This window comes from Tupaia chinensis, unplaced genomic scaffold (assembly GCF_000334495.1).
Source record: "Tupaia chinensis unplaced genomic scaffold, TupChi_1.0 Scaffold000355_1, whole genome shotgun sequence".
In the NCBI taxonomy this organism is placed as follows: domain Eukaryota; kingdom Metazoa; phylum Chordata; class Mammalia; order Scandentia; family Tupaiidae; genus Tupaia; species Tupaia belangeri.
Window position 1 is genome coordinate 14,856,976 of NW_006159850.1, and position 12,794 is coordinate 14,869,769.

At 48.9% G+C, this 12,794-nt stretch overlaps 1 protein-coding gene across 3 annotated transcripts; it reads right to left on the reverse strand.

Moving 5' to 3' along the window:
- Positions 1-3,462: 3,462 nt before the first annotated feature.
- On the reverse strand, positions 3,463-11,873 carry TLE7 (TLE family member 7). 3 transcript variants are annotated; one of them, XM_027773517.1, is made up of 8 exons: positions 6,362-7,005; positions 6,133-6,215; positions 5,493-5,705; positions 5,174-5,415; positions 4,837-4,978; positions 4,540-4,693; positions 4,105-4,178; positions 3,463-3,796 (listed from the first exon to the last, which is right to left on the reverse strand). In XM_027773517.1, the coding sequence occupies exons 1-8, from the start codon at positions 6,408-6,410 to the stop codon at positions 3,692-3,694; spliced, it is 1,062 nt and encodes a 353-aa protein (XP_027629318.1). In that variant the 5' UTR covers positions 6,411-7,005; the 3' UTR covers positions 3,463-3,691. The 3 variants fall into 3 exon arrangements, with proteins under 3 accessions (XP_027629318.1, XP_027629317.1, XP_027629316.1); XM_027773516.1 differs by adding an exon at positions 11,185-11,873 and having other exon boundaries at positions 3,730-4,178; positions 6,362-6,837; XM_027773515.1 differs by having other exon boundaries at positions 3,730-4,178.
- Between the last annotated feature and the right edge of the window lie 921 nt (positions 11,874-12,794).

Consider the following 12,794-nt stretch of genomic DNA (forward strand, 5'->3'; position numbering starts at 1 on the left):
AAAAAAAAAAACCTCTCAAAAAAAAGATGTTCTAGTTCACCTAATTAGGGAAATTTATATTGGAATAAACACCTATACCTGGAAACATCTAAGAAATTGGTTAAAAGGGTGACTGAATCAGAATCTCTGGAATAAGACCTGAAAGCCTCTGTTTTTATTCATTTGTTTTTCGAGAGGGATTTTTGCTATAGGGCATATGTGCTCGCTAGAGAGACAGAAAGCAAGAAATCACCCCCTGGGGGGATGGCCATGCTGCAATCCCTTCTCTTCCATTCTCCTCTCAGAATTTTGTGCATGCATGCACATGTGCCTGGCATGAGTTTTAAGCCTCCAGATCTGGGACTAGAACGGTGGTCAACCACGTGAGAGCCCAGTGATATAATCATTATGCCATCTGCTAGTCCCTCATTTGTTTATAAATTTTACATTTGCTTCTTAAAATAATTTTCAAACTTGTGAAAAAATTGTGAATCTCATAAATTTCCCAAATACCCTTCGCTTGGCTTCCCCAGATGTTAACACTAACGTAAACATCATGCAATGAGAAGAACCAGAAAATTAACATTGACCCTCTAATCTACAGACTTATTCCATGTCAGCCCCCTGCCCATTCATGCCCTTCCCTTGTTCCAGGATCCAGTCCAGGAACCCACTTGGCCCTTGGTTGTCTTACTTCTTCCATCTCTTCCAGCTGGCACAATCCATAGTCTGCCCTTCACATGACCTTGACTCATTCAAAGAGCACTGGGTAGTAATTGTGTAGAATGTCCCTCCTCTTTGGGTTTATCTACCATTTCCTCACCAACAAACCCATATCAGGTATCTTGGGCTCGAAAAATAACACAGAACCGCCATTCTGTCTTCAGTACATCACACCAGGAGATGCACTGCGTGGTACGCAGCACACCCAATGACTTCACCTTGTGCAATTTGAGAAAGGGGTATCTGCCACATTTCTCCATGCAGTCAGCATTTTTCCCTCTGACGATTCTTGCCTGTTATAATTACGCTGTTTGTCAAATGGTGACATTCTATTTTTTTTTAAATATTGCCAAAGAGTGTATGCACCTCACCTCTCTTGCCAGAGAGAGAAAGAGAGACTCCTTATGGGGGATGGCCACACGGCAAACCCTTTTCCAAGTCTCCCTTTTGGATTTGGGGCACACATGCACGCATGCGCCTGGTGTATTTCTCAAGCTACCGGGTCCAGGACTCAAACTGTACAGTCAGCCATGTGGGATCTAGTCGCCTTAGCACCATGCTACCGGCTGGCCCGATAGTTATTTTATTCTATGAGATATATAATCTGTTGTATTGTCATGACACATTTTTGTGTACAAAAACACATCATGACTTTCCTGACGACCTAATATTACCACTATTCATTGGGTTGCTAAAATTATTCCGCATTTGGCCATTATAGCACTTGCAGGTTGACTGTGCCCTCTAGGCAGGCCCTTGTTGGTTTGGAAGCGCTTCCTAACTTGTTGGCATTACCTCAGTAGAAATTTGCCTGATACCTTTGGTTCCATACAACATCAAACATCAGCTCCAGTCTTGCCCATCTTTATTTGTAACTCCTTCTCTGTCAGCAAGAAACCTGCCTCTCTTCCACAATACACTGACTTATTGGCTTGATCCTAGAACACACAGAAAAAAACTTTCAGAATTGCTAAAGCATTCTCCTGTGAAAAACACATTTGCTACCTTAAGTACATCTATGTCCAGGTCCTTTTGCTGTTAGCCTCACGACATGCAGCCCTAATACTGTCCTCACAAGTTGCACGGGTGAGTTCCTTTCACCCCACCTCCTTCAGCTGTGGTTGTTTGCTTGGTATTCAGTTAGGTTCATGTGTTGCTTTTTTATTCCACTTTAGATTCTGTCCATATCCTGACTAATATCAATAGGGCATAGGAAATATTACCTGCCTGGTTTGTTTTTCAAACCATAGGGGCCAGGATTCGAGATGCGTCATCACTCATAAGGAACCCGGCTCCTTTAACCAGTAGGCCATGGAGCCCCTGCTGCATGGCTTTGTTCAGGGGATGGGACTGGTCTAGCCTGCTGAAGACCAGTTGAAATATTACTTTTGCCGTCTCCTCAAACATGACGAAGCTGTCCTGAATTAGTGAGATGGGCAGTGTAGAAGTTCGTTTCCTTCATTTCCAGAATACCACCAACTGGGCAATTTATCATGACCAGAAATATTAGGTTGTCAGAAAATTTATGCTTCTGTGCGAAACGCATCATGACTTTCCCAATAACTCAATATATCTGGTTCGCAATACTAAAGACTGGGGATTTCAAGAGCATGGTGCCGGCACCAGGCAAGGGCCTTCCTGCCATGTCATCCCATGACAGAAGGCAGGGACAAGCGAGTGTGCAAGACAGGGGAAATCAGGCCGATTTCATCCTTTTGATCAGGAACCATTCTCATGAGAAGGGCATTGACCTATTAATAAGGGTAGAGCTCCAATGTCTTAATTACCTCTTCAAAGTTCCATCTCTCAATACCATCACAATGACAATTAAATTTCAACATAAGTCTTAGACTATTAGAAGTATAGCAGGCGGCTTTGGTCCCACATGTCAGAATTAGGATCAGGACTTCTAAAGAGTCAGTATTGGACAGCAGGTGGCATGGTGGTTAAAGTACTAGACTCCCACTTGGCAGACTGCGATTCAAGTCCCAGACCCACCAGCTTGAAAGATCACTCCAGGCACATGTGCACGCGTGCCCAAAATCCCAAGAGGAGAATGAAAGAAAACGAACTGTGGTACATCTGCCCGCTGCGGGGAGGCGATTCCTCACTTTCCCTCTCTCTGTTGCTCTCTGACAAGTGCACATGACCGATGGCAAAAACCTAAAAAAAGAAAGTCCGATAAACCAAGGTATCATGAAAGTGGGAGCTCCTCTATCATGGAGGCTAGACAAGAAAAGAGAGCCCGCTTTCAACATGGTTAAAAAGGTTTCTGCAGCTGTTGGTTGATACATTTCGTTCTTCCATAAATAGCAGAGCCAGCCTCTTCAGCAGGGTCTCAGTGCCACTACCCACCCCCAGCTTCAGCCAGCCCCAGACGGTGGGCAAGTGCAGAGTTCTCAGGGAGGTCTCAGGCCTTGAACTGGGAACCTTTCCGTGAGATTCCCTCGCAGAGCTTCATTTCACTGCTGCACCACCAGCTGGCGCTGTTTCTGGAGTTTTAACTTGAGTTGAGCACTGTTGGTCTATCAACTCCCTGATAACAATCTGAAAGCTTGCATATGTACATAACTTTCTTGAGTTTCCTTAAGATTCTAAGAATTCCCAGACACTCCGAAAAGATTACAAACAAGCTTAAGTCCAATCTGAATTCTCTCCCCTGCCCCCGCCCCAAATTTGCTGGATGGAGGCATCACAAGGAGTCTGTTATGTGAAAGAAACTGACACATCTCCCACATCTCCGTTTGGTTTTTACTTTGCTATTTAATCAAATACAAAGGTCAGATCTCAAAAGATCTTATTTTTCCCACCAAAGCCCAGAAACCAGTGGCAGAAAAACAAGGAAGGAAAAGGCCCCAAGGCATATACTAAAACCTGGGAGAGCAAGCGGGGTCATGGCAGCTGCTGAGGACATCAGCCACTCTGAGGTCATCCTCAGCCACCCCGGCCTTCTGTAGGTCCCCGCTAGCAGGACCAGGGCCCGTAACTTTCAATACATGAGCTGGTAAACTGTGGCACTGTTCCTGGAGCCCGTGACCAGGTACTGGCTGTCAGAGGACACATCGCAACACAGGATTTCTGAGGACTCTTCTGCCTAGAGGGATGAGAGGCCAGGAGAGGGACCACCTGCAGGCCAAGGCTTGAGCCAGACACAAGGCTCCTTTCAGGGCTCCTTCAGAGCCTCACATAGACCCAAGGCTTGGTCTGGAGACCAAGCCAGGCATCAGGGCTCAGGGTGGACCTCATGAGTTGACAGGGTCTTAAGTCTTCTCTCCTCCCCCCTCATAAAAGGGCGCCAGATGCCGTCTCAGAGGTACTTTCCTGCACTCTGGGATCCGACCACCTGGGATCTGGGGATATAAGCTCCAAGGGCCTGGGTTTGTGCATCCCTCTTTCTGGTACCTGAAACAGCCTTTCCAGAGAAGGTGCCGCTAAGCCATGGAAGGACTTGTCCAGTGTGGTCACAAAGTACGTCCCTGGCAACGGAAAGAATGAGTGGAGAGGCCAAGACCAAGCCCGCAGCTAGTTCCAGCTCTGCCCCTGACTAGCTGGGAAAGGACAAGTCTCTTTCTCTGCCTCAGTTTCTATGAAAATTCCCTGATCTACCCCCACACAGGGTCTTCTACCACACACAGGATCACGGGGAGAATCACTGAACGGGACAGTCAGTGGGGCGCCACGCCTCTTCCGTCTGCCCGTGTCTCCGGCCGTCATTCTGTGTAGGAAGCTACCATTGCAGAAGGAGCCAGGAAAGGAAAGGGGGATGAGGAGAGAGAGAAGAAAGGAAAGCGACTTGAGGACAGGACACCTGCAAGTGTCACCAGGCTTTTCACTCACCACAGGAGGCAAACTTGAGGTTGTGGTAGTGGAAGTATTTTTGTACAGGAACCCTAAACTTCTCATTCCGATGCGTGTGCAGGATTATGAGATCACCGTTTCTCACGCCCACCAGCACCCATTCCCCACTGGGGTCATGAGTAATGCAGAGGATCTGTTTGGAAGATTTGGGGTCAGCCAATGACACGGTGCCAATGCCACCCTTGGTGCCCACCACGTCAACTCCGGGCTGGGTGTGTCCACTTCACCCGCAGCTCCAGTGAGGGTGAGCTCAGCCCTCCATAACCAACCAGGCACCTCGTTTTGCAAATCATACTGCTGCAGCCTCTGGTAGCTCCTCAGGTCCCAGGAATACAGGTTGGTGTCTTCACCTCCTGTCCAGAACGTACTGCCTGTGAGGTCAACACACCGGGATCCGTACTCGGGGACCTTTTGCTTCCTGGTGGGAAAACAACTCTGAGGTTCACAGACTGGTTTGGGCCCCCTGGGAGCTTCAGGGCCAGGAAGCCTCCAAGAAGTACCCCAAGTATATCCTCGTCACTGACTCACCTGGCCCTACTGCAGAGGGGACAGCGAGGTCTCCCTACAAGCCCTCGCCCAGGAGCACCTGAGTGACTATGAAGAGAGGTCCTACCTGATCAAGATTTGGTTCTGCAGATCCCAGATCTCCACAAATCCTTTGAAACAAGCCAAGCAGATACGGGCATCAGAGGAGACAGCCAGGGAGAAGCACATGGGGCCTGTAGCGGGCAGCAGGGCCCTGACTCGGGGGGTGGGCGCCAGGTCCCACAGCGTCAGGGTCTGTGACTCCCCGCCTGTGATCAGGCTCTGCTCGCTGGGGAACAGCCGGCAGGTGAGCACACAGTCTTGGCGGTCCTGTGGGGACAGTTCACACCGAGTCTCATACAGAGACCCCCCTCTTGGACCCCAAGCCCTACTGGAATACCCGTCACCTGCAAGTCCAGCTGGGCCCATGGGGCCTTGTCCCAGGCATGCAGGGCACTCTCGTCCCACACTTTGATGCAGCCCGAACCACACGTGTACACATGGCGGGTGAAGCGGCTGATGGCAATGGCGTAGACCTTCTTCCCGTGCGAGAGCGAGCCAACCTTCCAGCAGCTATGGGGAGTCCTCCGCCGGACCACCGCTTCCTCCGGGATGCGAGGCTGGGGCAAGGACAGAACAGGTGGCAAGAAAAGCATCATGTCCCTGACCCACTGTCATCTGTGGGGACAGCCTGCCCCTGTCCTACAGCTCAATTCCTAACCACCCATCCTTCCAAAGGAGAGCTTGGCTTCACGTCCCAGAGGTTACATCTCTCAAAGGAGCGACACTGTGAGCTGAAAGCCCCATGTGTCAGAGGGGGAGCGGAGGAGGGCCAGCTGGTTCAAAAGGAGCAGGGGTCCCAGAACACCCACCACCAATGGGGCGGAGAAGAGTTCAGATACACCCCCTCCTGATGAAGGGGTAGGCAGTTAAGGAAGGATTCCGAGTGTGTGTGTTCGAATGTACATGACAGATAATCGAGAAACAGGTGATGGACAGAGACACAGAGGACAGCGAGCTATAAGAGACCAAATGAATGACACTTACGATCCCTGCGAGGAGGGACCAGAGTTCTCCTCTCCGGGGCTGTGAGACGGAAGGCTGGCCCGTGGGCAGATAGCAGCACCCACCTGCTCACAGAGAGGGTCGGGCACCACCCCGAACTGGTTGCCCTCAGGACCCCAGCACGCCCCCCAGCCCAGTTCCCGGCCCCTGATCTCGGGCCAGGCTTGGGCGACTACCCCTCCCTGCCCACATGGCCACGGCCAGTTCTTACCACACTCAGGTCCTGGCACGAAGCTGTGACAAATGGAGAGAAGGAGCATGAGACAGAGAGCTTTGTACTAAGACCCTCTCCCGGGTGCTTGGCCCACCACCCCCTTGCCAGTTCCAGCGAGCCCTGCCTTGGGCCAGCCTCTGCTGCTCCTCCTGGTTTTCCTTCTGAGAACCACGTGGCCTGCAGCTCAGATCTGTCTCGGGCCTGGAAGTCCCACTGCTGCTGGGTCATGCTGCTCATCTCCTGATAAACAGGCCCGAGCTGCGTCGGGGAGTCTGGGGGCTGCTGGGGTCCTTCGAGTGGGCTGTCCAGTGGCTGCAGCACTCGTTGCTCATGAGAAGGAATTCCAGAGCTTTCTGGCATATTCCTCCTCTCCTCTGGTTTGTCGTAGATCCTGAGTATACTGAAGGAGGCCTCGTCCTTCTCTCCACTCATGTTCTTAGGTCAATGTGGGCCTGGGCCACCTGGTGCTAGAACTTGAAAAACAGACCCAACAAACAGACCCTGGGTTCTGAGCTCTTCCTGCCTACCTGCAGCCTGAGAATGGAGGTGGAGACACAGACATGTGCTTGTGGGCTGTTTAGATAGGTCACCTCCTCTGGAGGGAGGATTCGGAAGGTTGGTTGCCAGCTAATCTTTTTTTTTTTTTTTTTTTTTGAGAGGTTTTTCCTATAGGGCACGTGTGCTTGCCAGAAAGAACGAGACTGAAAGTAAGAAATCACCCCCCAGGGCAATCCCTTCTACTCCATCCTCCCCTCGGGATACTGGGCATGCATGCATATATGTCTAGCATGAGCTTAAGCCTCCGGGTCTAGGACTCGAACCACGGTCAACTACATGGGAGTCTAGTGTCATAGCCATTACACCAACTGCTGGTCTCAACCAACTGACCTTTTAAACCACATTTGGCAGCAATGCTGTTAGGGGTGAAAGTCTCAGACTTGAGATTCAGTACCTAGTGTTACGTTTTCCCCTTTACACACATGGACTGAATTTCTGGTCATAAAGTCAAATTCTCTCTTTCACCTGGCCATACACTCCGCCCCTCCCCCTGAGGACACATGTTCTTGTCAGAGTGACAGGAGAGAGGAAAAGCACTGTCCCCCCCTCCCCAGTCCCCCATGGAGTGCTGTCATGCCACAGTCCCTTACTTCTCCATTTCTCTACCCTGTTGAGAATTTGGGGCATGAATGCACACACACCCAGCATGTTTTTCAAGCTGCTCGGGCTCAAATTTGAACTGTGCACTTGGCCATGTAGGATTTGGCTCCCTTAACCACCAGGCCATGGCCTCATACGGATTTCAAATGAGAGTTCATCCCCAGTGCTCTTAAAACGTAAGGCAAGAAAAAACTCCATAGACTCCACAGTCTTTCGCCCCCTAGAGGGAACAACATGGAGGAGCCCAATGAGGCTGTGTAAATATAAGGTTGTACGGTCATACTTCAGTATCCACAGGGTAGTGGTTCCGGGACATGCAGATCCCATAATCTGAGGATGTTAAGTCCCTTGTATAAAACAGCATAGAGTTTGCAAATAACATACGTACTTTCTCCGTATCCTTAAGATCATCTCTAGTTTACAATACCTAACACAATGTAATGCTATGTAACTGTACTTTATCTTTTTAATTTGTATTATTTTTATCATTTTTTTCAAATATTTTTGATGCATGGTTGGTTGAGTCCACCAATGCAGAACCCATGAATACAAATGGCCAACTGTAAAATAATGAAGAAATTGGCTTGGCAGTCATTAATATGTCCTTCTCTGACCCAGCTGCAAGAGTACGAGCAGGTGGGCACTGCTGAGCAGTGGCTGAGGCCACATGGGAGGCCTGGGTTTGGTTCCCAGACCCACCCAAACAGGCCAAGTATGGTGGTGTGCGCCTGGGGTCCTAGCTGACTGGAAGGCTGGGGTAGGAAGATTGCAACATGGCAGGACCCTGTCAAAAATATTTATCTCTTGGGCAAGCAGGTGGTGTAGAGGTTAAGGTGCTGGGTCCCATATGGCTGACCACACAACTCAAGTTTCAGACAGAGCAACTAGAAAATAACACCAAGCATACGTGCACGCATGCCCAGAGCACTGAGGGGAGAATGGAAGAGAAGGGACTGTAGCATAATTATCCTGATTAGGGGATGATTTCTCACTTTTCCCGTCTCTCTCCAGTGGGTGGACGTGCCCTATAGCAAAAACAAAACAAAAACAAACATGAAAAAAACCTCTCTCCCTCCCACATACTATGGGGGGGAGGAGGGTAAAGAATTCCTGCCTTATGGGATAATGCTGAGAACTTACTAGAATCACCTGTGAAGAATATTCAGCATTACCTAAGGCTGGTGGCAAAAACTCAATAAATGGACAGTAAACTGAAGTAGGGACCTTTGAGGATTTACCGTCGATGAAATGCCTTCAGGAAGGTTCCATTCCAATATTCCCAACAGCTGGCCTTACAAGGGCCCTCATGAGGCCCACGTTTCTATAAGAAACTTACCAGTTGCACCTGATGAGGAGATCTCCCCATTAGAACCAAAGGCTTGACAGTCCAGCTCAATTTTTGGCTCTCACTGAATGCTCTAGTGCCAGGGAGAGCCCAGGCTGCCCATCTTTGGAAAAAGCAAAGGTAGTTGTATTGCTCTGGCTAGGTGTTTGGTCCTGAACTAAATGTTTTATCCAAGTGATCTCATTTTATCCTCACAACTGTGTGGGCCACATTTTGTAGGTTATTTTTTTAGATAACTTCTTTTTTTGTTTTGAGAGATTTTTTGCTATAGGGCACATGCACTCACCAGAAAGACAGAGACAGAGAGATAGAAAGTGAGAAACCCTCCCCAAGGGGGGGCTGGCCATGCCGCAATCCCTTCTCCTCCGTTCTCCTCTTGGGATCTTGGGCACGCCTACACATGTGCCCAGTGTGAGTTTCAGCCTCCGGGTCTAGGACTTGAACCATGGTCGACTACATGGGAGTCCAGCAACATAGCCATTACACCAACTGCTAGTCCCACATTTGTAGGTTTTTAAAACTGGAGCTCAGAGCAGGTAAATATAGGCTCCATGATCAATCAGCCATAAAGCACAGAGTCGAGGTTCAAACCCTCTCTGTCTCTAAGTAGTCTTCTTTCCTACTTCCCCATGAGAAGGAAGGCAATATCCACCACGATTACCAATGTAATCACCCTTTGACCTAGTATTTCCATCTTTAGGAGTTTATCCTATTGCTGCAAATGGATACATGCAAAATGAAGTACATAAAAGAGCATTGTAGCATTACTTGTGACAGAGATGTCTGTATAAAACCCAACTGGCCAGGGTCATCAGGCAGCATGGTGGTTAAGATGCTGGATTCCCATCATGGTCAACCGTGGTTCGAGTCCTGGACCTGATGACTTGCTCTCTCACTTTCCCTTTCTCTGTCTCTACTGGTCAAATTAAAAAATAATAACAACAAATGGAATTAAATAGATAACTATTTTTTTTAAAAAAAGACCCAAATGGCCATAGAAGGATACTGGTGAATTAAGTTATGGTATATCCGTATAGTGGAGTAGTATGCAGCTGTTAAAGATAACAAGAACACAGGTATTCATATGGAAAATTCTAAGATGTATTAATAAGTAAAGAAAAAAAAGTAAGCATCACAGTAATATGTATAATATGCAATTGCTGTGTGTATAAGGATAGAAATAAAAATTTATCTTTGTATATATTTGTATACACATATAAATTAATAAGAATTTCCCTTTTGGGGATGGAAAGTGGCAAATAGGAAAGAAGAATGGGAGGAATTCATCACTGCATAATTTAGTATCATTTTTTGCATATTTGTGGACATTTGAACCTCAGTCAGAAATTGTTGGAGGGACTAGCAGGTGGCATAGCAGTTATGTCGCTGGACTCACATAGTCAACCATGGTTCAAGTCCTGGACCTGGTGGCTTTAAACTCATGCCAGGCATATGGGTGTACATGCCCAAAATCCTGAGAAGAGAATGGAGAAGGGATTTCAGTGTGGCCATTCCCGCTGAGGGGGTGATTTCTCACTGTCTGTCTGTCTCTCTAGTAAGCACAAGCACGGTATAGCAAAAACTTCTCAAAAAAAAAAAAAAAAAGAAAGAAAAGAAAGTTAAGAAAAGAAAAATGAGGGACCAGCAGTTTGTGTAATGGCTGTGTCGCTGAACTCTCATGTAGCTGACTGCGGTTCAAGTCCCAGACCCAGTGGCTTAAACTCCCGCCAGGCACGTGTGCGTGCATGCCCAAAATCCCAAGAGGAGAATGGAGGAGAAGGGATTGCAGCATGGCCATCCCCCCTGGGGGGTGATTTCTCGCTTTCTCTCTGTCTCTGTCTTTCTGGCGAGCGCACATGCCCTATCGCAAAAACTTCTCAAAAAAAAGAATGATTGGACCTGGATTCTTTTTCAGACAAGTCCATTCTCATCTTCCCCTAAGTGACAATGCTTATGATTCCTAATCACTTGTTTAAATGAACACACATCAGGCCTCCATCACCTGGAGATAGCAGATGGTTGAGCATGTGTGAGGATGAAGGCACTGAGCAGACACTCCCAGCCCAGAATGAGGAGGGCCTGGACCCTCATGGGGTTGGATACAGCCTAAGAGCAGGGAAGCTATTTAACCAGGACTTCAGACTTCAAATTAATAAGAATTTCACCCTCTGCATAAGACGAGGTTTGCTAGGAAAAGCAACAGGAACAGGCAACATCGCCAATTCCCCCCTCCCCTCTCCCAGAGTTGAGACTACTACAGAGACTCCTTCCCTTACCAGACAACTCTCTTCCCAAGGCCCCTCACAAGGAAACTCACCTCCAAAGGCACAAAGTCAACCCCCAGGGATGAGAATCAGCAAAGCTAAGACCCAGCGAGGTTCTCACCTCCCAAAGCCTTGCAGCCCCCGCTACTTTTAAACTGCAGCCTAATCAGTAATCGGGCTTGGGTCAGACCCTGGGTCCACGCCCAGCCCCTGAATTGCTTGTCAATCATCTGGTGGGCGTGGCCACAACCCACAAGGCCCAGTCAGGCTGATTATTGTTTCCCATTGAGCCCTTGGATGAGAGAATAAAACAGCAGGAGACCAGATGGAGTGGGACATTTTTACTAAGTCTTCGGGTTGGGTTGGAGTCGCTCCACAAGAGCCAGCGTCTGTGCAAAGACGGAGCGTTGAGCTGTTCCCAGAGCCAAGAGTCAAGTTCTCATCTCCACGTGACCCACGTGAACCCCTTTTGCTGGTGAAGGCTGACCTTGGGCTGAAGCCAATCCTGGGTGATTACGAGGGAGGAGGGGCCACTGTCATTTTCTTCCCCCTGCTCTGGCCTGAGCTTGCCTGGCTCCTAGCTTGTCATTTTCTTTTAAGGTCCTCTGAAAGTGAGGACGAGGGACGCCTTTCTTTTCTGTAGCTGTCTCATCTAGTAGTTCCTAAAATTTAGCACATGTCAAAATCCCCTGATGGGCTTTAAAAACTAGATGGGGGCCAGCAGGTGGCATATGGTTAAGGAACTGGATTCCCATGTGACACTGCAATTCAAGTCCTGCACCCAACAGCTTGAAACTCACATGAGGCGTTAAGTGCATGTGTGCCCAAAATCCCAAGGAGAGAATGGAGAAGGGATTGCAGCGTGGCCATCCCCCACTGGGTGGGTGATTTCTGTCTCTCGGTCTCTCTGTCTCTCCAGTGAACACACATGCCCTATAGTGAAAATCCCTCAAGCACACACACAACGAGATGGACGGAAATAGTCCATCCTTGCGTCCCTCAACTGTGTCTATCAGTGGAGGGGCCCAGCTGTGTCATGGTTCAAATTCGGGTCCATGTGGTAGGACGCCCTTCACCAAAACTGTCTAAGCCCACATGGAGCTGCTTCTGGGCAGAGAACACAAACTGGGCCCAGGATAGTAATTCAACACACCTGGGCATCCTCCCACTCCCCCACCACCTGTCCATGCAAATGGCCACTGAGCACTGCTGTACTGAGCCCACTTTGCTGGGCATGAGACAGAGAGCTGAGCCCCAGACCCAGTCATGGCCCTGGTGGACTTCGGTCTTATGGAAGAGGCTGTTGAGCTGACAACTAGGTGTCAAAATCCCCTGATGGGCTTTAAAAACTAGATGGGGGCCAGCAGGTGGCATATGGTTAAGGAACTGGATTCCCATGTGACACTGCAATTCAAGTCCTGCACCCAACAGCTTGAAACTCACATGAGGCGTTAAGTGCATGTGTGCCCAAAATCCCAAGGAGAGAATGGAGAAGGGATTGCAGCGTGGCCATCCCCCACTGGGTGGGTGATTTCTGTCTCTCGGTCTCTCTGTCTCTCCAGTGAACACACATGCCCTATAGTGAAAATCCCTCAAGCACACACACAACGAGATGGACGGAAATAGTCCATCCTTGCGTCCCTCAACTGTGTCTATCAGTGGA

Bases quoted from the DNA above. Each gene is read 5' to 3' on its own strand.
- TLE7 (XM_027773516.1), bottom strand. From the start codon at position 6,410: ATGCTCCTTCTCTCCATTTGTCACAGCTTCGTGCCAGGACCTGAGTGT. The intron at 4,979-5,173 runs GTAGGACCTCTC...TTTTCCCACCAG, and splicing joins CAGAACCAAATCTTGATCAG to GAAGCAAAAGGTCCCCGAGT. The intron at 4,179-4,539 runs GTGAGTGAAAAG...TTCCGTTGCCAG, and splicing joins CCTCAAGTTTGCCTCCTGTG to GGACGTACTTTGTGACCACA.